Here is a 24,644-nt window from a genome sequence, read left to right as displayed (position 1 = left end):
GAAGTACTGGACGATGAAGGGTACTCTGTTGGTTGCGTCCCGTGTTTGTCTTCTGAGGAGGTCTATGCGATTTTTCGCTGTGGCCCATCGGAACTGTCGTTCGACGAGTCGAGCGTCATATCCCGTTCTTATGAGGGCGTCTTTTAGCGTCTGTAGGTGTCCATCGCGCTCCTCCTCGTCTGAACAGATCCTGTGTATTCGCAGGGCCTGTCCATAGGGGATGGCCTCTTTAAGAACATAAGAACATAAGAAATAGGAGCAGGAGTAGGCCAATCGGCCCCTCGAGCCTGCTCCGCCATTCAATAAGATCGTGGCTGATCTGATCCTAACCTCAAATCTAAATTCATGTCCAATTTCCTGCCCGTTCCCCGTAACCCCTAATTCCCTTTACTTCTAGGAAACTGTCTATTTCTGTTTTAAATTTATTTAATGATGTAGCTTCCACAGCTTCCTGGGGCAGCAAATTCCAAAGCCTACTACCCTCTGAGTGAAGAAGTTTCTCCTCATCTCAGTTTTGAAAGAGCAGCCCCTTATTCTAAGATTATGCCCCCTAGTTCTAATTTCACCCATCCTTAGGAACACCGTTACCACATCCACCCGATCAAGCCCCTTCACAATCTTATATGTTTCAATAAGATCACCTCTCATTCTTCTGAACTCCAATGAGTAGAGTCCCAATCTACTCAACCTCTCCTCATATGTCCGCCCCCTCATCCCCGGGATTAACCGAGTGAACCTTCTTTGTACTGCCTCGAGAGCAAGTATGTCTTCTTAAGTATGGACACCAAAACTGTATGCAGTATTCCAGGTGCGGTCTCACCAATACCTTATATAACTGCAGCAATACCTCCCTGTTTTTATATTCTATCCCCCTAGCAATAAAAGCCAACATTCCGTTGGCCTTCTTGATCACCTGTTGCATCTGCATACTAACTTTTTGATTTTCTTACACTAGTACCCCCAGATCCTTTTGTACTGCAGTACTTTCCAGTTTCTCGCCATTAAGATAATAACTTGCTCTCTGATTTTTCCTGCCAAAGTGCATAACCTCACATTTTCCAATATTGTATTGCATCTGCCAAATCTCCGCCCACTCACCCAGCCTGTCTATATCCCCCTGTAGGTTTTTTATGTCCTCCTCACTCTCTACTTTCCCTCCCATCTTTGTATCATCTGCAAACTTTGATATGTTACACTCGGTCCCCTCCTCCAAATCGTTAATATAGATTGTAAAGAGTTGGGGACCCAGCACCGACCCCTGCGGAACACCACTGGCTACTGGTTGCCAGTCCGAGAATGTACCATTTATTCCAACTCTCTGCTTCCTGTTAGATAACCAATCCTCCACCCATGGCAGAATATTACCCCCTATCCAGTGATTCTTCATCTTGAGCAATAATCTTTTATGTGGCACCTTGTCGAATGCCTTCTGGAAGTCCAAATACACTACGTCCACTGGTTCCCCTTTATCCACTCTGTACGTTATGTCCTCAAAGAACTCAAGCAAATTTGTCAGACATGACTTCCCCTTCATAAAGCCATGCTGACTTTGTCCTATTAAATTATGTTTATCCAAATGTTCCGCTACTGTCTCCTTAATAATAGACTCCAAAATTTTATCCACCACAGATGTTAGGCTAACTGGTCTATAATTTCCAGCCTTCTGCCTACTACCCTTTTTAAATAAGGGTGTTACATTAGCAGTTTTCCAATCTGCCGGGACCTTTGACGTGGTTAGGGTGGAAGCTGGAGAAGTGGAGCATCGTGAGGTTGTCCGTGGGCTTGCGGTAGAGTGAGGTGCTGAGGTGCCCGTCTTTGATGGAGATTCGTGTGTCCAAGAATGAAACCGATTCTGAGGAGTAGTCCATGGTGAGTTTGATGGTGGGATGGAACTTGTTGATGTTATCGTGTCGTCTCTTCAGTGATTCTTCGCCGTGGGTCCATAGGAAGAAAATATCGATGTATCTGGTGTATTGCGCTGGTTGGAGGTCCTGTGCTCTCTCTGCCTTTCTGGTGTCTCTCTCTCTCTCTCTCTCTCTCTCTGTCTGTCTTTGTGATTTGACCCTTTGTGTATTCAGTATTCTTGGATGTAATGTTTCCCTGACTAACCTGTCTGAACACCATTCACTCCTTTGATTGCTGTGATTATCTCTCTGCCGAGGTGTGATAAAGGGCAGTTAGAAAGATTATCTGTAATCACCAGGCATTGTTCTCTGACTATATATGCTGTGCCTTTATGGAACCCTTCACTCACCTGACGAAGGAGCAAAGCTCTGAAAGCTTGTGATTTCAAATAAAGCTGTTGGAGTATAACCTGGTGTTGTACGACTCCTAAAAATTGTTGTACTGAAAGGGGAAGGGGATGGAAAGTCTAAGGGAAAGTTAGTCTTTGTTTTAAAGAAGAAATAGTAATCTCGTCATATATTTGACTTTTTTTCTACAGAGTACAATGTGATTTTTTAATAGAGAAATGAGGTCCATTTGGGACTCGAGCACAATTGAGAAAGATCCATTTCCTAAGTCCTTGAATCACAATCCGGTGTCACTTGTGTTTCCTGCAATAATAAAATGACATGTAATTTGTCGTAGATTGGAATCAAAAATTGGTAGGCAAAACAGTAATTGAACAATGAGAGGCCTTCAAGGACACAACAGGGCACTGAGTGGACAAGGGCCACTTGAAAAGGGCTACTCCATGACACAGTAGATTGATGTACTCGTGCAGAATTGCATGAGTACATGTTTTAATAGCTTGTCAGCCAGCCCTAATTGGCAATCTCATCTGAACTTTGATTTTTAAAAGCCAGTAGTTTTTAGAGTAAGGGGAAGAGGGAGGAACTGGGAAGGAATGAGTTACTGTTCAATGAGTCTTGGACTTTAACACTGAGGATGCAGGGAACATGTGGGGCAGCATATTTAGAGATCAGGAGCAAGAGAAAATGAAAGTTCAAAGGTTATTGAAAATATTGCTGAGGGTACATACTTCCTGTTCACAAACCTTACTTCCTATTGTTATGATTTTTTTGTTCCCACAATTCTGTCAACATTACCACTGTAAATTGCCATGTCAACATTTCCCGTTCACTCATGCTATTTTGACTGTAACAATGTAGTTTAGGTTCTGGCCACTAGGTGGCTCTGCGGAGCGAGTTTCTGATCCCCCTCCCAATTCCGTTGTCTTGGATGTTTTAAAACTCCCCTCCACTTGTGGGGAAGGATGTGGCTTATTTGATTTTTTAAAAACTAATTTCTTGGGAAATCATGAATATGAAACATAAATGTTGTGCTGTGAATTAGCGCTCTAATACACTGCCCCCACTTTTTAGGTCTTGTAATAAACTACGCCTAAACACTGATCAGAAGGTAAATTCCCCTCTCTTGTGTCCCCATAAGGGAGCCAGGCTCAATGGGATCTTGGGTTGGAAATAAAGCTTACAACACTGCAGCCCTGATTCTCCAACCTACAACCCCTTCAAGACTAGCTCTAGCAGCGTGGGATAGGGATGGGTCTTCAGCTAAAACAAAATGGTTTGCTTGGCTAAAGCGTATCTGTCGCCAACAGTAAATGACGCACATTCCTTAGAACTGGGACCATATTGTGAAGAGGTTATTTGCAGTTCAACAGCTCTCACCCTGATTTTAATTATTCCTGTAGCTGTTGATTGTAAATCCCCCCAAGATTCATTATTTTAAAAATAGGCGCAGTTTGTTTTTGTAACCTTTCAATAATGTGTTGGATACTCCCAAATCCCAAGTACTTCTCAGAAAAAAACATCTGAAATGCAGATGTGCTGGGGTTTTTTTTTGCTAAATGTATGAATGCTAATGTTATATCAAAACTGGTGTTATTTTGATAACCTATTGTTTAGTTGTACCTCAGGAGAAAATATGGGAAAAAAAACCTTTCAGCTATTGTGCTGCTTGGCCAGAACTAATGTGATGCAGTTAGATGATAGATTTACAGGCAGGTTCTGTTTTTTTTTTCCGGATGGCTTTGTGTACTCAATAGCTCGATATTCAACATTGCAATCCTCATACAATGGGGCCAATTCTCCTCTCCCTAACGCTCTGTGTGCGCCTGGCTCTGGAGCGTAAGGTGGAGGAAATTGGGAATGGAGACCCGTTTTGCTCTGGATCTCTGCCCCCTCTACACTTGACCTGAATTTTCAGGTGCCACTCCCTGCTTTTAATTTTGTATTAATGACACGAGATTCACCTCAAAACGCCACCTGTGTTATTTTCCTGGGTTTCCACTGGGCGGAGGTCTCCAGAGAGCTTCGCCCAGAGAAATTGGACGTTGGAGGTTGAGAACATAGGAACTGGAGTGGATCGTTCAGCCTCTCAATCCTGTTCCACATTCAGTTAGATCATGGCTGGTCTGTATCTTAACTCCATCTACCCACCTCGGTTCCATATCCCTTAAGACCCTCTACCTAACAAAAATCTATCAATTTTCAATTGACCCTCCAACCTCAACAGCTTTTTGGGGGAAGAGAGTTCCAGATTTCCACTACCCTTTGTGTGAAGAAGTGCTTCCTGACATCACTCCTGAAAGGCCTAGTTCTAATTTTAAGATTATGCAGCCTTGTTCTGGACTCCCTCACCAGAGGAAATAGTTTCTCTCTATGTAGCCTATCAACTCCTTTAATCATTTTAAACACCTCAATTAGATCACCCCTTAATTTTCTAAACTCGAGGGAGTACAAGCCCAGTCTATGCAACCCGTCCTCATAATTTAACCCTTTTAGCCCCGGTATCGTTTTCACCAATCCCTTCAGATTGAAGGATCTGAAAGGGGGCTACCTACCACCAACCTCTCCCTAATCTGCAGCAAGAAATGTTTATTTAGGCCAGTAAGGAGGAATGCTTGGGCTGGAGGCCATCTGACTGCTTTCAGGCTGATAATGGGAGCCTGGCGCTGTGTCAGCTGGAGCAGTGCTGGTCTGGCAGGGTGTCCACCTCTGCTGCTATGAGGTGGCCCATGTTGCAATGCAAAGTCATTCCATTGGCATAGCATCGCAGCGCGTGAAACAAAGGGGCAAATTGTCTGGTGCTAATATCTCTTTAAGGTCCACTGGATGCCTTTTAAAAACTGTACTGCTACCATGGGGTGGAAATGGCTGCAGCAATAGAATCTTACAGCACAGAAGGAGGCCATTCAGCCCATTGTGCCTATGCCTGCTCTTTGAAAGAGCTATCCAATTAGTCCTACTCCCCTGCTCTTTCTCCATAGTCCTGCAGTTTTTTTCCCCTTCAAGTATTTATCCAATTCCCTTTTGAAAGTTACTATTGAATCTGCTTCCGCCCCTCTTTCAGGCAGTGCAATACCTGGGAAACGGTTGACACACTTCCAGGATTCAGCTTTGGAAATTCCTGCTATGGGAGGTGCTGAGGAGAAGGGAGGGTCTTTTTGCAGGAGAGGGGCATGTAGCATCATGCTACATTTTTTCCTTGAGTTCAGTGTCAGTGGCCATTCCTGCATGCAAACTTGCAAGCCCTACAATCCAGAGTGAGTCTTTAAGTGTTCAATATCTTGTTCAATAGTCTGAGCCCCAGGGGTCAAACAGAAAACCCTTATATACTCCGTTAGTTACTATTCTTCACATAGTTGATCTCTGAAGCATAGTCACTCACTTCCTACCTGACAAAACGCTATCATGGAGCCTCTGAATAGCTGTGTATTTCTGATTGCCTCAGACAGACTACAGATTGGAAAAAAAGTCAGCCTCAGATATATTAAAACAAAGGAGATTAGGAACTATATTAACTTCATGGGGCTCCTCCGCCACTCGGCTTTAAGATGGCCACAGGGCGGGAAAAGAGCAGTGAGTGGACCACTTGGATTTTAACTCCTGTACTACCAAGCTTCCTCCGGGTGGAAGGTATTAAACCCCCCCCCCCCCCCCCTCATATGTATATTCTCTGTAGCTTGAAAAGAAATAGCAGTAACCAGTCTTAGCTCTGGGTGTGCTGTTACCAGAAAAGTAGACTTCAATAAGTAATCCACCATTGTCAAAAATGTTTCATTTTTGTCACAAATAACTATATGAAAACAAAATAACGAACGACCGCCAGCACAGCTTTAAAAAGGGTAGAGCTCACCTCATTGACTTTTTTGAGGCAGTAACGAGCCACATTCACGGGAGGAATCCTTATGACATATTGTGGTTTGGCTTCTGGAAGGCCTTTGATGAAATAATGCTTGTGAGACTCCTTCACCAACAAAAATCAGTGGTTATTAAGGATAAGACAAGGACTTGGTTAGTGACTGGCTAAAGGGAAGGAAGTAGAGGGCAAGTGGGTTGTGTCTAGTGAAGTTATTGAGTGGAGTGTGCTTGGGGTCCGTGCTAGAACCTCTTTTCTTTCTGAGGTTCCTAAATTTTCAGACGTCAAACTAAAAGGGGACTTTGGGCTCCAAGAAGGCAGCCAAAGTCTTAAAAAAAATCTCAATAGAGTTTGCATTTAGTCTGAGCAGTAGTAAATAAATTTCAATATTGAAAAATTCACGTTACTGCATAATGGAAGTAAAAATAGGTGCTGTGCGTACTTCATGGAAGTTGAACACCTACAGATGTCAGTTAACTCGTTACTCCCCACGTTCAAACATTTTGAGATGGCAATTAAAAAAAAGCGAATAGGGTGCTGGGTCATATCACCAAACCAGTTGACTTCAAACCCTTGTGTCAAAGGGAAGAGTTATGAGGAATGACTTGGTAAACTAGGCCGCTTCAGCCTCATAAACCACAACTTATAAAGTGTGTGACGGAAGCAAGAAAGTAAACATAAAGCAAAAAGCTAAATACTGTAATGAGAAGACCATAGGGTTGGTATTCGAGAAGCAGGAGGCCAAAGGCACCAAAGGGTTGTCTTCAGCCAAACCAGTCTTTTGATCTTGTAATTGCTGCTGCATCAGTGTTGTTGGAGCGTGCGCCAGGCCACGGGCAGGCTCTGGCTTGCCTATTGGCAAAGTTATAGGTCTTCCTGTCTTCTCATCTGCCTCTAAGCTTGACTTTTTTTTAATGAGATATGTATCTTCAGTACATTTGCCTCCTGTTGTTATGCCACCTAATGTGCAATAACAGTGTTACTGAAATGATTTTCAGTGCATATCAGTAGCAAAGTATTGAGTGATAATTGTTAACTGGCACATCTGTATCGATCTCTCACAGTCAAACCTGGGTTTAAAACAAATATTAAAGGATGTCTTTACTCGAAGAGTGTTAAAGGTTTAGAATAATCTGACAAGCAGGATAGTAGAGGCAAAAACATTAGAGTCATTCAAAATGTGCCAGGTTGCTATGTTGGAGAGCAAGAATGCTAATAAGATGTACTTCGATGGGCCAAAAGTAGATGGGCCGAATGACCGTTTCTCATCATTGACTTCCCTTATGCTCTTGCGTGCTATTTTCCTTAAAATGGATTTGGCTTTGTAAACCACAGTAACTTAGAAGCTTTTGATAAATTATTTTTATTCGGATAGGGTTTCCTGGATAAGTTGACAATTTTACAATTATTGAATATCGTGTTACCCAGCAGTCACAGTCATTGAATAAGGAGACAATATAGGAAAGGTGTCTTAATGGCTGGCTTCATTGCATTCACAGCTGATTGCTCACAAACAACAGTAGTGTGGAAATTTAAAGCACTTTTATAAACTGCTAACATTTTGGATTTTTCCAGAGTAAAATCTGACTTTGATGTCCCCACCAGTACGTTGATTGGAGCCCATGGATACTGTACACAGGTCGGTACAACTTCTTTCTGGGACTACTGAGGAAATAAAAATGGTCATGTTGTGTGCTTTAGGTGGAGATATATATATTTTTTTGCAAAATGTATTTTGATTCTAGTATGTTGTACTAGGGGAATGGAGGAGCCTAGAGTCAACTCCCTAGATGGCGCTGAACTTCTAATCTCAGTTGTACTGCTCTGGGGTTTAGGTAGAATCTGAGGAAGACCCACTCCAAGCAGTACTTGCACATCACCATTTGGCCAGCATGGAGCGGACTTGGAGGGGTGTGGGAGCAGGAGCCTGTCTACAGCATCAGGCAGCACATGAGATGCAGAGACCAGGGAGTCTTAAAAAAAAAAGTGGCATTTTTCAATACTCTTATAAAATGAAACACTGCATTTTTCACATCTTCACAAGAAAGGTTAACAAAATATAATTCTCAGTGCCAAAAGGATATTGTGCCTCCTTCCTTTCCTCCCCAAAATGATGGACTTGATGGTGGAAGACTCGTAAATTTTAATCAAATTTTTCCAGAAACCAGTTGATCTCTTGTGTGGGATTACACACAGGGAGTCAAGAGGCCGGGGAATAATTGGACCAGAGTTACAGAATTAAAAGAAAAAAGAAAGACTTGCTTTCATATAGCGCCTTTCACGACCTCAGGACCTCCCAAAGCGCTTTACAGCCAATGAATTACTTTTGAAGTGTAGTCACTGTTGTAATGTAGGAAACGCAGCAGCTAATTTGTACACAGCGAGGTCCCACAAACAGCAATGCAACAATGACCAGATAATCTTTTTTTTTAGTGATGTTGGTTGAGGAATAACTATTGGCCAGGACACCAGGGAGAACGTCCCTACTCTTCTTCGAAATAGTGCCGTGGGATCTTTTACGTCCACCTGAGAGGGCAGATGGGGCCACACCTCAATGTCTCATCTGAAAGACAGCACTTCTGACAGTGCAGCACTCCCTCGGTATAGTACTGGAGTGTCAGCTTAGATTTTTTGTGCTCAAGTCGCTGGAGTGGGACTTGAACCCACAACCTTTTGACCTTCTGACTCAGAGATGAGAGTGCTACCAACTGAACCACGGCTGATACGTTCTGGCCTCATTTCCATATAAATTCCTGTGTCCATATTTATAATGGGAACTGCCTATGTAAACTTGCCATGCTGTAATTACACTCTTTTGGCACTAGCGTCATTGCAGCAGTGAGGGAGGTGTAATTACAGTGTGCCAAGTTTACATCAGTAATTCCCATTGTGGGTGTGGACATGGGAATTTATACCACTCGTTGCTTTATACACTGACATCATCGTCACATTTATTTCCTGTAATTGCCCGAAGCTCTTGTGATTTTGGATGATGCACCTCTGCATCCTCCACTTTTTTAAGTCTGGATTACTGTGTCTTTTTCCAGCCCCACTACCTTTTCAAATTCTCCTCATAACCTAATAGAGGTCTTTAAAATTATGAAGGATTAGATAGGGTAGACATAGCGAAGATGTTTCCACTTGTGGGGCAATCCAAAGCTAGGGGCCATAAATATAAGATAGTCACCAATAAATTCAATAAGCAATTCAGTAGAAATTTCTTTACCTAGGGAATGGTTAGAATTGGAACTCGCTACCATATGGAGTAGTTGAGGCGAATAGCATAGATGCATTTAAGGGGAGCTAGATAAACACATGAGGGAGAAAGGAATAGAAGGATATGCTGATAAGGTTAGATGACATGACTGGTGATTTAGAAACTAATAATGGGGGTTGGAGTCCTGAAGGCATAAGATTTATTTTCTATGGGGCCATGCCCCTCCCTCACACAAATATTTTGATTTTTGACACCTGATAAGGTGCATTTATTGGCATTTTGGAGCCCACTGCAATTCTCAATGTGAATGTCAATTTTTTTTTTCAATTAAATTAAAAGCATCGTTGCTTCAAACCCACTCACTATTTTAGTTCCAAGCCCTGTCAAGTCCATTAGTACAGTCAAAGGAATTGTCAAATGAAGCCAGTTAAAGCACTCAAGCCAGGGAACACCCACCTTATTTCAAAAAACATCTGCAACACAGAAAATAAACTTACACATAAGACAACAGCTGAGCATGCCCCAGACAATTCCTTTGAGGAAAATGAGAAAGTTTGGAAGCTGCATTTTAGCAGCTCATTTGATATAAAGTCTACTGATAATTCAAAGTTGCTTTTTTTGCTTGAAAAAAAATTGGAATTAAGCAATCTTAATTAATAAAAAGCAAAGGAGGTATTTTTTTGTTGCATGATTTCAATTACAATTAGTTTTCTTGCATGATTTTAATTAGTTATTTTGATCTGGAATGCACAGCCTGAAGGGGTGGTGGAAGCAGATTCAAAAGTAACTTTGAAAAGAGAATTGGATATATTTTGAAAAGGAGGAAATTGCAGGGCTATGGGGGGAGAGCAGCGGAGTGAGACTAATTGGATAGCTCTTTCAAAGAGCCGGCACAGGCACGACGGGCCAAATGGTCTCATTCTACGATTCTATGAATGAACAGGTAATTCAAATTAAGCAACTTTAAGTGAAAAGGAATAGACTGTATATGACTTATATGGAGAGAAACTCGAAGCAAACATCCCCTGTAACTGTGACTTTCAGAAAATAATCATCACACTCTGAATTTTTCTGCCTCAAACGTGTGAAAATAAGCAATGGGAGAAAGTACCATCTGATTGATTGCAGTCCCATCCTCCAACCAATCGGGTTCTCAGGCCCTTAGCCCTCTTTCCAAATGACCTGATTGGCTCATACTGACGAGATTCAATGCCAGTGAAGTAAGTTGGTTTATCCTGTGAAATGCTGTAAAGCTGACACTTGAGTTGAAAGCTGATGTCAGCTTAAAATGCTGATGGTGGGCATGTATTAAATAGAATTACATAGTAATTACAGCACAGAAACAGGCCATTCGGCCCAACAGGCCTGTGCCAGTGTTTATATGCTGCACATGAGCCTCCTCCTACCTTACTTCTCAGCATATCCTTCTATTCCTTTCTCCCTCACATGCTTATCTAGCTTCCCCTTAAATGCATCAATGCTTTAATCGTACACAATAGATTGAGTAAACCAGATTGTTGAATAGTGGAATAAAAATTAAATAATCTGTTTAGTTAGATAACGTATGTCAAAAATCCAACAGTGTAGCAATATTTAGTAGCAGACAGGAGTTTATATCATGTGAGTTCGCAGAGTACACAGCCTGAGACTCATATTTTAATATATTTATGGAAAAAAAATTTCTTTATACATCTTTGAATTTCCTTCCATTGTCAGCTAATGTGTCTCTATTCTGTAGGAAAGGAGAAAAATCTTGCTACATGCATGGATAGTTTCATTGTATGGTACAGCACAGAAGGAGGCCATTCGGCCCATCATGTCTGTGCCAGCTCTTTGAAAGAGCTTTCCAATTAGTCCCACTCCCTGCTCTTTTCCAATAGTCCTGTAAATTTTTCCCCTTCATGTATTTATCCAATTCCCTTTTGAAAGTTACTTTTTGAAATCGAGGGGCCGATTGGCCGACTCCTACTCCTATTTCTTATGTTCTTATGTTCTATTGAACCTACTTCCACCACCCTTTCAGGCAGTGCATTCCAGATCATTAAAACTCGCTGCATAAAAGAATGTTTCCTCATGTCGCCGCTCGTTCTTTTGCCGATCACCTTAAATCTGTGTCCTCTGGTTACCAACCCTTCTACCACTGGAAACAGTTTCTCCTTATTTACTCTATCAAAACCAATCATGATTTTGAACACCTCTATCAAATCTCCCCTTAAACTTCATTGTTATAAGGAGAACAATCCCAGCTTCTCCAGTCTCTCCATGCAACTGAAGTCCCTCATCCCTGGTACATTCTAGTAAATCTCTTCTGCACCTTGACATCCTTCCCAAAGTTAAAGACAATACTCCACCTGAGGCCTAACCAGCGTTTTATAAAGATTTAGCATAACTTCCATGCTTTTGTCCTCTGTGTCTCCATTGATAAACCCAAGGATCCCATATGCTTTGTCTACAGCCTTCTCAACTGGTCCTGCCACCTTCAAAGATTTGCGTACATACAGCCCCAGGTCTCTCTGTTCCTGCACTCCCTTTAAAACTGTACCATTATATATGTATGTATACCTTCAATGAGAGGAAAAGTTCAGTGCTAACATAGCATTCTTAGTCCTTCCTTGTACTCAGTGTCACACTGGAGTTATGAATTATGTGCGTGCTTATAAAACATCTAATTCAGCTCTTCCCCTGAAGGCACGGTGTGTAAAGGCACTCAGTTACAACACAAGGAAATTCGCAGGTTCGTTCCCTGATCTGTAATGATCTTGGTTAAGATAGTCATAAATTTAAGTAGTAAATAGCACTTGCCACAATGAATCATGGCAAAGGAAGCTTTATTATCCTGTAATAACGGTGGTTGAAGATACACACATCTGTGCCTGTAGTATAATTTATTACATTTCTCTCCTTCCCTACAGAACAGTTAAAGAAAGAAAGAGAGATTTGCATTTATATAGTGCCTTTCATGACCTCAGGACATCCCAAAGCGCTTTACAACCAATGAAGTGCTTTTTGAAGTGTAGTCACTGTTGTAATGTAGGAAACATGGCAGCCAATTCGCACACAGCAATGTCCCATGTATAGCAATGGGGATAATGACCAGATCATCTGTTTTTAATGATGTTGGTTGAGGGATAAATATTGGTCAGGTCACTGGGGGAGAACTCCCCTGTTCTTCTTCCAAATAGTGCATTGGGATCTTTTACGTCCACCTGAGAGGGCAGACGGGGCCTCGGTTTAACGTCCCATCCGAATGACGGCACTTCCGACAGTACAGCACTGAAGTGTCAGACTGGATTATGTGCTCAAGTCTCTGGAGTGGGGCTTGACCCCACAACCGTCTATGTTAATTGACTATGGAAAGGAGCTGAAAGGTGTGTAGAGATTTTTGTGTACATATAAAGTAAAGCAGGTCATAGAGTCATAGAAGTTTACAACATGGAAACAGGCCCTTCGGCCCAACATGTCCATGTCGCCCAGTTTATACCACTAAGCTAGTCCCAATTGCCTGCACTTGGCCCATATCCCTCTATACCCATCTTACCCATGTAACTGTCCAAATGCTTTTTAAAAGACAAAATTGTACCCGCCTCTACTACTGCCTCTGGCAGCGCGTTCCAGACACTCACCAACCTTTGAGTGAAAAAATTGCCCCTCTGGACCCTTTTGTATCTCTCCCTCTCACCTTAAATCTATGTCCCCTCGTTATAGACTCCCCTACCTTTGGGAAAAGATTTTGACTATCTACCTTATCTATGCCCCTCATTATTTTATAGACTTCTATATGATCACCCCTTAACCTCCTACTCTCCAGGGAAAAAAGTCCCAGTCTATCTAACCTCTCCCTATAAGTCAAACCATCAAGTCCCGGTAGCATCCTAGTAAATCTTTTCTGCACTCTTTCTAGTTTAATAATATCCTTTCTATAATAGGGTGACCAGAACTGTACACGGTATTCCAAGTGTGGCCTTACTAATGTCTTGTACAACTTCAACAAGACATCCCAACTCCTGTATTCAATGTTCTGACCAATGAAACCAAGCATGCCGAATGCCTTCTTCACCACCCTATCCACCTGTGACTCCACTTTCAAGGAGCAATGAACCTGTACTCCCAGATCTCTTTGTTCTATAACTCTCCCCAACGCCCTACCATTAACGGAGTAGGTCCTGGCCCGATTCGATCTACCAAAATGCATCACCTCACATTTATCTACATTAAACTCCATCTGCCATTCATCGGCCCACTGGCCCAATTTATCAAGATCCCGTTGCAATCCTAGATAACCTTCTTCACTGTCCACAATGCCACCAATCTTGGTGTCATCTGCAAACTTACTAACCATGCCTCCTAAATTCTCATCCAAATCATTAATATAAATAACAAATAACAGCGGACCCAGCACCGATCCCTGAGGCACACCGCTGGTCACAGGCCTCCAGTTTGAAAAACAACCCTCTACACCCACCCTCTGTCTTCTGTCGTCAAGCCAATTTTGTATCCAATTGGCTACCTCACCTTGGATCCCGTGAGATTTAACCTTATGTAACAACCTACCATGCGGTACCTTGTCAAAGGCTTTGCTAAAGTCCATGTAGACCACGTCTACTGCACAGCCCTCATCTATCTTCTTGGTTACCCCTTCAAAAAACTCAATCAAATTCGTGAGACATGATTTTCCTCTCACAAAACCATGCTGACTGTTCCTAATCAGTCCCTGCCTCTCCAAATGCCTGTAGATCCTGTCTCTCAGAATACCCTCTAACAACTTACCCACTACAGATGTCAGGCTCACCGGTCTGTAGTTCCCAGGCTTTTCCCTGCCGCCCTTCTTAAACAAAGGCACAACATTTGCTACCCTCCAATCTTCAGGCACCTCACCTGTAGCTGTCGATGATTCAAAAATCTCTGCTAGGGGACCCGCAATTTCCTCCCTAACCTCCCATAACGTCCTGGGATACATTTCATCAGGTCCCGGAGATTTATCTACCTTGATGCGCGTTAAGACGTCCAGCACCTCCCTCTCTGTAATATGTACACTCCTTAAGACATCACTATTTTTTTCCCCAAGTTCCCTAACATCCATGCCTTTCTCAACCGTAAATACCGATGTGAAATATTCATTCAGGATCTCACCCATCTCTTGTGGTTCCGCACATAGATGACCTTGTTGATCCTTCAGAGGCCCTACTCTCTCCCTAGTTACTCTTTTGCCCTTTATGTATTTGTAGAAGCTCTTTGGATTCTCCTTTACCTTATCTGCCAAAGCAATCTCATGTCCCCTTTTTGCCCTCCTGATTTCTCTCTTAACTCTACTCCGGCAATCTCTATACTCTTCAAGGGATCCACTTGATCCCAGCTGTCTATGCATGTCATATGCCTCCTTTTTGACTAGGGCCTCAATCTCCCGAGTCATCCAAGGTTCCCTACTTCTACCAGCCTTGCCCTTCACTTTATAAGGTGTTGCTTGATGGGGATAAGAAGTTTGAACCACGGCCAATATTCCTCTCCCTCACGCAGGGCACGAAGGTAAATTGTAGTGTCCAAATGCTGCTCCAGCTGAGATTAGCCATCCTGACACCGAAAAAGGATGCTAAAAATTAAACACCAATTATTTTCAGTGGTCTGATTTTGAAATAGTTTATTTTCTCTTGGGCATGTCCTGACATGCCCTTGTCAGTCCAAATTCTGAAAGTGAAGTAACCGCGACTAATCTTACGATGCTATTAGAATTAATTAGTCCACTTAATTAAACTTTCAGGAACCAGTGGGCCAGATATATTAGTTACTAAATGGTTTTGAGCTGTCAGTTCTCAAAGTTCCTTCTACCCTGAATGGCTGCCAAGCTTACTGGACTCGTGAAGAGGCTGTTCCAGTGTGTTGATGGAAGTTCTGTGCACCATACAGCTTTTGTTATCTTATGTTCTTGCTCCATGTGATTATAGCTCCTGATTGTTTGGAAATAGCTTCTAAAATCCAATTAAGCGCCTGTTCACAAAAGTGGCTTGCCGAGAGTTGTGAAAACTGCCTTTGGGTTGGATTTTTCACCGCTCTTGGGGGTAATTTATGAATAAAATGTACATTCCTCCTTCCCACATGCAAGCACAGTGTGTGTGTGTGTGTGTGTGTGTGTCTTTCTCTTGCTCTCTCTATCTCACACCCACGCTCTGATGTAGGCACAATAAATTAAATGTACGTGGTGGTGAATAGTGGAATTCTTGGTTTGTCACACATGATTAAGAACTTCGTAATTCAATTCTCATTTTTGCTTCTTTGGGGTATGAGGTCATTTTCATTGCATATCCCCTCGAGTATAGAAGATTAAGGGGTGACCTAATTGAGGTGTTTAAGATGATTAAAGGATTGGATAGGGTAGATAGAAAGAAACGATTTCCTCTGGCGGGGGAGTCCAGAACAAGGGGGCATAACCTTAAAATTAGAGCTAGGCCGTTCAGGGGGTGATGTCAGGAAGCACTTCTTCACACAAAGGGGAGTGGAAATCTGGAACACCCCCCAGCCCCCGCACCCCAAAAAAAAAGCTGTTGAGGCTGGGGGTCAATTGAAAATGTCAAAACTGAGATTGCTAGATTTTTGTTAGGCAAGGGTATTAAGGGTTACGGAACCAAGGTGGGTGAATGGAGTTAAGATGCAGATCAGCCATGAACTAATTGAATGGCTTGAGGAGCTGAATGACCTCCTCCTGTTCCAATGTTCCCATTCCACTACTTTCTCCAGTGTACTCTTTATGAGATGGATATTTATTATTTATATTCTAAGGGAACATAGCTTTAAGTAAGGTACTGCAGTCCCTTGAGTGACTTTATCAGACTGTGATTTAGTCAATGTGATTCAGCTCTAAATGCAACATTGATTCTGCTTCCCTAGTTTTGCTTGATGTTCTTGTAACAATAAACATTAACTGGCTTAGTTGGTAGCACTCTTGCATCTGAGTCAGAAGGTTGTGGGTTCAAGCCCCACTCCGGGACTTGAGCACATAATCCATGCTGACACTCCAGCGCTACACATCATTGCTGGTGGTGCTGTCCCTAGTTTCAGATGTTAAACTAAGTTTGTGTCTGTTTATTCAGGTCAAATACCCTATTGCACTATTTGAAGAAGAGTAGGAAGGTCTCCCGATGTCCTGGTCAGTGTCTCTCCCTCGACAAATACCACCAAAAAAAAAACATTCACTGCACAGCTGTTTGCAGGAATTGTTGATCCACAATCGCTGTCGCAGGGGAGTTCTCCCCAGTGTCGTGGCCAATATTTATCTCGCAACCAACATCACTAAAAATCAAAAACAGATTACCTGGTCATTTGTCACATTGTTGCTCTGTGTGGGACCTATTGGCTGCTGCATTTCCTACATTAGAACAGTGACTACACTTCAAAAGTACTTCATTGGCTGTAAACCGCTTTAGGACGTCCTGAGGTTATTAAAGGCGCTATATAAATGCAAGTTCTTTCTTTTTACATAACAAAAGTTGTTGCACTCCAAAAGTAATGATCTATGTTAAGTGCGTTCAGATGTTTCAGTGATGTGACAGATATTTAAATTTTTAATAGAAAGAAAGAAAAAACTTGTACTTATACAATGAATTTCATGTCTTCAGGACGTCCCAAAGCACTTTACAGTCAATTGAGAACCTTTTGAGCATAGTCTCTGTTGTAATGTTGGCAAATGCAGCTGCCAATTTGCAAACAGCACTGAGATGAATAAACAGATAATCTGTTTTTTAGTGGTGTTGGTTGAGAGATAAATGTTGGCTAGGACACCCCTGCTGTTCTTTGAGTAGTGCCATGGGATCTTTTACGTCCACCTGAGAGGGCAGACGGGGCCTCGGTTTAATGTCTCATTCAAAAAATGGCACCACCAACAGTGCAGTACTCTCTAAGAAATTTGTCTTCTTCCTCTCACAGGAACTTGTGAACCTGTTGTTGACTGGCAAAGCTGTCTCCAATGTTTTCAACGATGTCGTAGAGCTGGATTCTGGCAATGGCAACATCACAATCCTGAAAGGAATTTCAGGGCGCAGTGACATCGGACTGCTGTCCCTGTTTGAGCATTATAGTATCTGCAAGGTATGTGCCCTCAGAACCAACCGCTCGGAACTTCCCATTACATGTCATTGGATTGTTCTAATTGTAATAGCACTATAGTATTTGCAAGGTATGTGCCCTCAGAGCCAACTGCTTTGGGTGCAGCAGATGGTGGATAGTATAGCCAGGTAGAGAGGCTTTAGTAAGGGTCAAGGAGTCGCCACCCAGGAGAAAAGTTTTGGTCAAAGCCAGGATGTTAATGCAATTAATGCACAAAAAGGGCATGTATGGCCTTGATTGAACAAACATCCCGGAGGGAAATGCGGAGAGGGCAGTGCTGGTCTGTTGGTAGAGTTCAAGGGGGCATTGGTGGGTGGGGTGAGCAGAAGGGAGGGAGGTTGACAAGGTTAGCTCTCAGTGGGTGGGAACATCGTCGAGAGAGGAAGGTAGGGTTGGGGTTGCTATTTGTAAGGAGGCAGTAATGGGTGCCTCAACATGCCCTTTGGAGCAGTGGGTAGCTACGTTCTTATTCAAGGGGATGATGGCAGGAGAGTAGGAAGGCAGAAGAGTAGTGATAAGAACGTAAGAAATAGGAACACGTGTAGGCCATACGGCCCCTCGAACCCACTCCACCATTCAATCAGATCATGGCTGATTTTGGACCTCAACTCCACTTTCCTGCCGGATCCCCATATCCCTTGATTCCCCTAGAGTCCAAAAATCTACCCATCTCAGCCTTGAATATATTCAATGACTCAGCATCCACAGCCCTCTGGGGTAGAAAATTCCAAAGATTCACAACCCTCTGTGTGAAAAAATTCCTCCTCATCTCAGTCTTGAATGACGGACCCCATATCCTGCGATTATGCCCCCTAGTTGTGGACACTCTAGCCAGGGGAAACAATCTCTCAGCATCTACCTTGTCAAGCCCCCTCATAATCTTATATGTTTCAATGAGATCACCTCTCATTCTTCTAAACTCCAGAGAGTATAGGCCCATTCTACTCAACCTCCCTTAATAGGAATCCCTCTCATCCCAGGAATTAATCTAGTGAACCTTCGTGGCACTGCCTCTAAGGCAAGTATATCTTTCCTTAGATAAGGAGACCAAAACTGTACGCAGTACTCCAGGTGAGGTCTCACCAAAACCCTGTACAATTGTAGTAAGACTTCATTACTCTTGTACTCTAACCCCCTTGCAATAAAGGCTAACATGCCATTTGCCTTCCTAGTTGCTTGCTGTATCTGCATTCTAACTTTTTGTGTTTCTTGTACCAGGACACTCAAGTCTCTCTGAAACCAACATTTAGTAGTTTCTCACCATTTAAAAAATATTCTGTTTTTCTATTCTTACGACCAAAGTGAATAACCTCATATTTCCCCATATTATACTCCATCTCCCATCTTCTTGCCCACTCATTTAACCTGTCTATATCCCTTTGCAGATTCTTTGAGTCCTCCTCACAGCTTACTTTCCCACTTAGCTTTGTATCGTCAGCAAACTTGGATACATTACACTCGGTCCCTTCATCTAAGTTATAGAATCATAGAGTAATTTATGGCACAGAAGGAGGCCATTCGGCCCATCATGTCCACACCGGCTGCTAAACGAGCCACCCAGCCTAATCCCACTTTCCCACATTTGGTCCGTAGCCCTGCAGGTCACGGCTCTTCAGGTCCACATCCAGGTATTTTTTAAATGAGTTGAGTGTTTCTGCCTCTACCACCCTCTCAGGCAGTGAGTTCCAGACCCCCACCACCCTCTGGGTGAAAAATTTTTTCCTCATTTCCGCTCTAATCCTTCTACCAATCACTTTAAATCTATGCCCCCTGGTTATTGACCCCTCTGCTAAGGGAAATAGGTCCTTCCTATCCACTCTATCCAGGCCCCTCATAACTTTGTACACCTCAATCAAATCACCCCTCAGTCTCCTCTGTTCCAAGGAAAACAACCGCAGCCTATCCAACCTGTCATCATAGCTAAAATTCTCCAGTCCTGGCAACATCCTCGTAAATCTCCTCTGCACCCTCTCTAGCGCAATTACATCCTTCCTGTAATGTGGTGACCAGAACTGTGCGCAGAACTCAAGCTGTGGCCGAACCAGTGTTTTATACAATTCCAGCATAACATCCCTGCTTTTATATTCTATGCCTCGGCTAATGAAGGAAAGCATTCCATATGCCTTTTTAACCATCTTATCTACCTGTCTTGCTACCTTTCAGGGATCTGTGGACATGCACTCCAAGGTCCCTCACTTCCTCTACACCTCTCAGTATCCTCCCATTTATTGTGTATTCCCTTGCCTTGTTTGCTCTCCCCAAATGCATTACCTCACACTTCTCCGGATTGAACTCCATTTGCCACTTTTCTGCCAACCTGACTAGTCCATTGCTATCTTCCTGCAGTCTACAGCTTTCCTCCTCACTATCAATCACACGGCCTATCTTTGTGTCATCCGCAAATTTCTTAATCATGCCCCCTACATTTAAGTTCAAATTGTTAATGTATACCACAAAAAACAAAGGACCTAGTACCGAGCCCTGCGGCACCCCACTGGAAACAGCCTTCCAGTCGCAAAAACACCCGTCGGCCATTACCCTTTGCTTCCTGCCACTGAGCCAATTTTGGATCCAATTTGCCACAGTCCCTTGGATCCCATGGGCCTTTATTTTTTTGACCAATCTGCCGTGTGGGACCTTGTCAAAAGCCTTGCTAAAATCCATGTAGACTACATCAATTACGCTACCCTCATTGATCCTCCTTGTCACCTCCTCGAAAAATTCAGTCAAGTTAGTCAGACACTACCTCCCCTTAACAAATCCGTGCTGACTGTCCTTGATTAGTCCGTGCCTTTCTAAGTGACAGTTTATCCTAGGTCATTAATATAGATTGTAAATAGCTGAGGCCCAAGCACTGATCCTTGTGGCACCCCACTAGTCACAACCTGCCAACCTGAGATTGATCCGTTTATCCCTACTCTCTGTTTTCTGTCCTTTAACCAATCCTCTATCCATTGCTAATATATTACCCCCAACCCCATGAGCCCTTACCTTGTGTAACAACTTTTTATGTGGCACCATATCGAATACCTTTTGAAAACCAGGGTTCAGGGTAAGCACATTCCTTATAAAGTGAAGGGCAAGGCTGGTAGAAGTAGGGAACCTTGGATGACTCGGGAGATTGAGGCACTCGTCAAAAAGAAGAAGGAGGCATATGACATGCATAGGCAGCTGGGATCAAGTGGATCCCTTGAAGAGTATAGAGATTGCCGGAGTAGAGTTAAGAGAGAAATCAGGAGGGCAAAAAGGGGATATGAGATTGCTTTGGCAGATCAGGCAAAGGTGAATCCAAAGAGCTTCTACAAATACATAAAGGGCAAAAGGGTAACTAGGGAGAGAGTAGGGCCTCTTAAGGATCAACAAGGTCATCTATGTGCGGAACCACAAGAGATGGGTGAGATCCTGAATGAATATTTCACATCGGTATTTACGGTTGAGAAAGGCATGGATGTTAGGGAACTTGGGGAAATAAATAGTGATGTCTTGAGGAGTGTACATATTACAGAGAGGGAGGTGCTGGAAGTCTTAACGCGCATCAAGGTAGATAAATCTCCGGGACCTGATGAAATGTATCCCAGGACGTTAAGGGAGGTTAGGGAGGAAATTGCGGGTCCCCTAGCAGAGATATTTGAATCATCCACCGCTACAGGTGAGGTGCCTGAAGATTGGAGGGTAGCAAATGTTGTGCCTTTGTTTAAGAAGGGCGGCAGGGAAAAGCCTGGGAACTACAGACCGGTGAGCCTGACATCTGTAGTGGGTAAGTTGTTAGAGGGTATTCTGAGGGACAGGATCTACAGGCATTTGGAGAGGCAGGGACTGATTCGGAACAGTCAGCATGGTTTTGTGAGAGGAAAATCATGTCTCACGAATTTGATTGAGTTTTTTGATGGGGTAACCAAGAAGATAGATGAGGGCTGTGCAGTAGACGTGGTCTACATGGACTTCAGCAAAGCATTTGACAAGGTACCGCATGGTAGGTTGTTACATAAGGTTAAATCTCATGGGATCCAAGGTGAGGTAGCCAATTGGATACAAAATTGGCTTGACGACAGAAGACAGAGGGTGGTTGTCGAGGGTTGTTTTTCAAACTGGATGCCTGTGTCCAGCGGTGTGCCTCAGGGATCGGTGCTGGGTCCGCTGTTATTTGTTATTTATATTAATGATTTGGATGAGAATTTAGGAGGCATGGTTAGTAAGTTTGCAGATGACACCAAGATTGGTGGCATTGTGGACAGTGAAGAAGGTTATCTAGGATTGCAACGGGATCTTGATAAATTGGGCCAGTGGGCCGATGAATGGCAGATGGAGTTTAATTTAGATAAATGTGAGGTGATGCATTTTGGTAGATCGAATCGGGCCAGGACCTACTCCGTTAATGGTAGGGCGTTGGGGAGAGTTATAGAACAAAGAGATCTAGGAGTACAGATTCATAGCTCCTTGAAAGTGGAGTCACAGGTGGATAGGGTGGTGAAGAAGGCATTCAGCATGCTTGGTTTCATTGGTCAGAACATTGAATGCAGGAGTTGGGATGTCTTGTTGAAGTTGTACAGGGCATTGGTGAGGCCACACTTGGAGTACTGTGTACAGTTCTGGTCACCCTATTATAGAAAGGATATTATTAAACTAGAAAGAGTGCAGAAAAGATTTACTAGGATGCTACCGGGACTTGATGGTTTGACTTACAGGGAGAGGTTAGACAGACTGGGACTTTTTTCCCTGGAGAGTAGGAGGTTAAGGGGTGATCTTATAGAAGTCTATAAAATAATGAGGGGCATAGATAAGGTCGATAGTCAAAATCTTTTCCCAAAGGTAGGGGAGTCTATAACGAGGGGGCACAGATTTAAGGTGAGAGGGGAGAGATACAAAAGGATCCAGAGGGGCAATTTTTTCACTCAAAGGGTGGTGAGTGTCTGGAACGAGCTGCCAGAGGCAGTAGTCGAGGCGGGTACAATTTTGTCTTTTAAAAAGCATTTGGACAGTTACATGGGTAAGATGGGTATAGAGGGATATGGGCCAAGTGCAGGCAATTGGGACTAGCTTAGTGGTATAAACTGGGCGACATGGACATGTTGGGCCGAAGGGCCTGTTTCCATGTTGTAACTTCTATGATTCTATGATTCTATGAACCCATGTATACCACATCTACTGGTTCCCCTTTATCTACCCTGCTAGTCACATCCTCAAAAAACTAATAAATTTGTCAAACACGATTTCCCTTTCATAAAACCATGTTGACTCTGCCTAATCATATTATGATTTTCCAAGTGCCCTGTTACCACTTCCTTAATAATGGATTCCAGCATTTTCCCGACGACCGATGTCAGGCTAACTGGCCTGTAGTTCCCTGTTTTCTCTCTCCCTCCCTTCTTGAATGGCGGGGTAACATTTGCTACCTTCCGATCCACTGCTACCATTCTCAATCTAGAGAATTTTGGAAGATCATAACCAATGCATCCACTATCTGTGCAGCCACCTCTTTTAGAACCGTAGGATGTAGGACATCAGGTCCAGGGGATTTGTCGGCTTTTAGCCCCATTAGTTTGTCCAGTACTTTTTCTCTAGTGATATTAATTGTTTTACATTCCTCACTCTCATTTATCCCTTGGTTCCCCACTATTTTTGGTATGTTTTTTGTGTCTTCTACTGTGAAGACAGATACAAAATATTTGTTTAACGCATCTACCATTTCCTGATTCCCCATTATAATTTCTTCTGCCTCAGCCTCTAAGGGACCAACATTTACTTTTGCTACTCTCTTCCTTTTTACATACTTGTAGAAGCTCTTACAATCCTTTTTTATATTTCTTGCTAGTTTACTTTCATTTTCTATTTTTTCCTTTTTATCAATTTTTTGGTCGTCCTTTGTTGGTTTCTAAAACTCTCCCACTCCCCAGGCTTATTACTCTTGGCAACATTATAGGCCTCTTCTTTCAATCTAATACTATCCTTAACTTCTTCAGTTAGCCAAGGGTGGATCACTTTTTCCATGGAGTTTTTATTTCCCAATGAAATGTATATTTGTTGAGAATATTGAAATATCTCTTTAAATGTTTGCCATTGCTTTTGAACTGTCAAACCCTTTAATTTAATTTCCCAATCTACCTTTGACAACTTGCCCCTCATACCTATGTAATTGGCTTCATTTAAATTTAAGACTCTAGTTTCTGACTTAAGTACGTTACTTTCAAACTCAATGTGAAATTCTATCATATTAAATTGCTCTTCCCCAGAGGTTCATTTACTGTGAGATTACTAATTAACTCTATCTCATTACACAATACAAAATCTAAAATAACCTGTTCCCTGGTTGGTTCCATGATGTATTGCTCTAGGAAACTGTCTCAAATACATTCCATGAACTTGTCCCCCAAAGTACCTTTACCAATTTGATTTGCCCAGTCTATAAGAAGATTAAAGTCCCCCACGATTACTGCATTAGCTTTGTTACAAGCTCCTATTATTTCATGATTAATACTCTGTCCAACGGTATAGCTACTATTAGGGGCCGATAAACTACTCCCACCAGTGTTTTCTGCCCCTTGTTAATTCTATTTCCACCAGTACTAATTCTGCTCCCTGATCTTCCGAGCCAAGATCCTTTCTCACCACTGTCCTTATGTCATCCTTTTTTATTAGGGCTACTTCCCCGCCCCCCTCCCCTTTCCATTCGGCCCGTCTTTTCTAAATGTCATGTATCCTGAAATATTTAGTTCCCAACCTTGGACACTTCGCAGTCATGGGCCCGATATTAGGAGGGAGGCGGGTTGGCAGCGGGGGGTCGACTGACCCACCCAGTCAAATCGGTGGGTTTGGCACACGATCGTAAGTAAATTGAAGCCACTTACCTTGGCTTCTGGGTTTCGTGCTGGAAAGCTGCGCAGCGGGTGGACTGCGCACCCGCATCATAGGCTGTCAGCTGGAGGAGACCTATTTAAAGGGGCAGTCCTCCACTGACTGATGCTGCAGAAAATAGGCAAAATTACAGCATGGAGCAGCCCAGGGGGAAGGCTGCTCCCAGGTTTAATGATGCCTCACTCCAGGTCTTACTGGATGGGGTGAGGAGGAGGAGCAGGAGGAGGAGGAGGGAGATCTTCCACCTGGCGGACGGGAGGAAGCGGCCTGCCTCTGCCACCACGAAGGCCTGGCTCAAGGTGGGCAGAGGAGGTCACCGGTACCTCCAACATATCACGCACCTGCATACAGTGCAGGAGGCGCTTCAATGACCTAA

General features: G+C 43.1%; 1 protein-coding gene across 1 annotated transcript in view; it reads left to right on the top strand.

Moving 5' to 3' along the window:
• The window catches only part of mindy4 (MINDY lysine 48 deubiquitinase 4), a 168,118-nt gene that overhangs the window by 118,199 nt on the left and 25,275 nt on the right, over positions 1-24,644 (top strand). Inside the window, exons 14-15 of the mRNA XM_067968294.1 lie at positions 7,681-7,744; positions 17,237-17,398. Of these exons, the coding sequence (XP_067824395.1) occupies positions 7,681-7,744; positions 17,237-17,398 (226 nt within the window). The remainder of the gene's footprint in view (positions 1-7,680; positions 7,745-17,236; positions 17,399-24,644) is intronic.

Source organism: Heptranchias perlo, chromosome 2, assembly GCF_035084215.1.
Source record: "Heptranchias perlo isolate sHepPer1 chromosome 2, sHepPer1.hap1, whole genome shotgun sequence".
In the NCBI taxonomy this organism is placed as follows: Eukaryota; Metazoa; Chordata; class Chondrichthyes; order Hexanchiformes; family Hexanchidae; genus Heptranchias; species Heptranchias perlo.
This window is presented reverse-complemented; position numbering and strand designations above follow the sequence as displayed.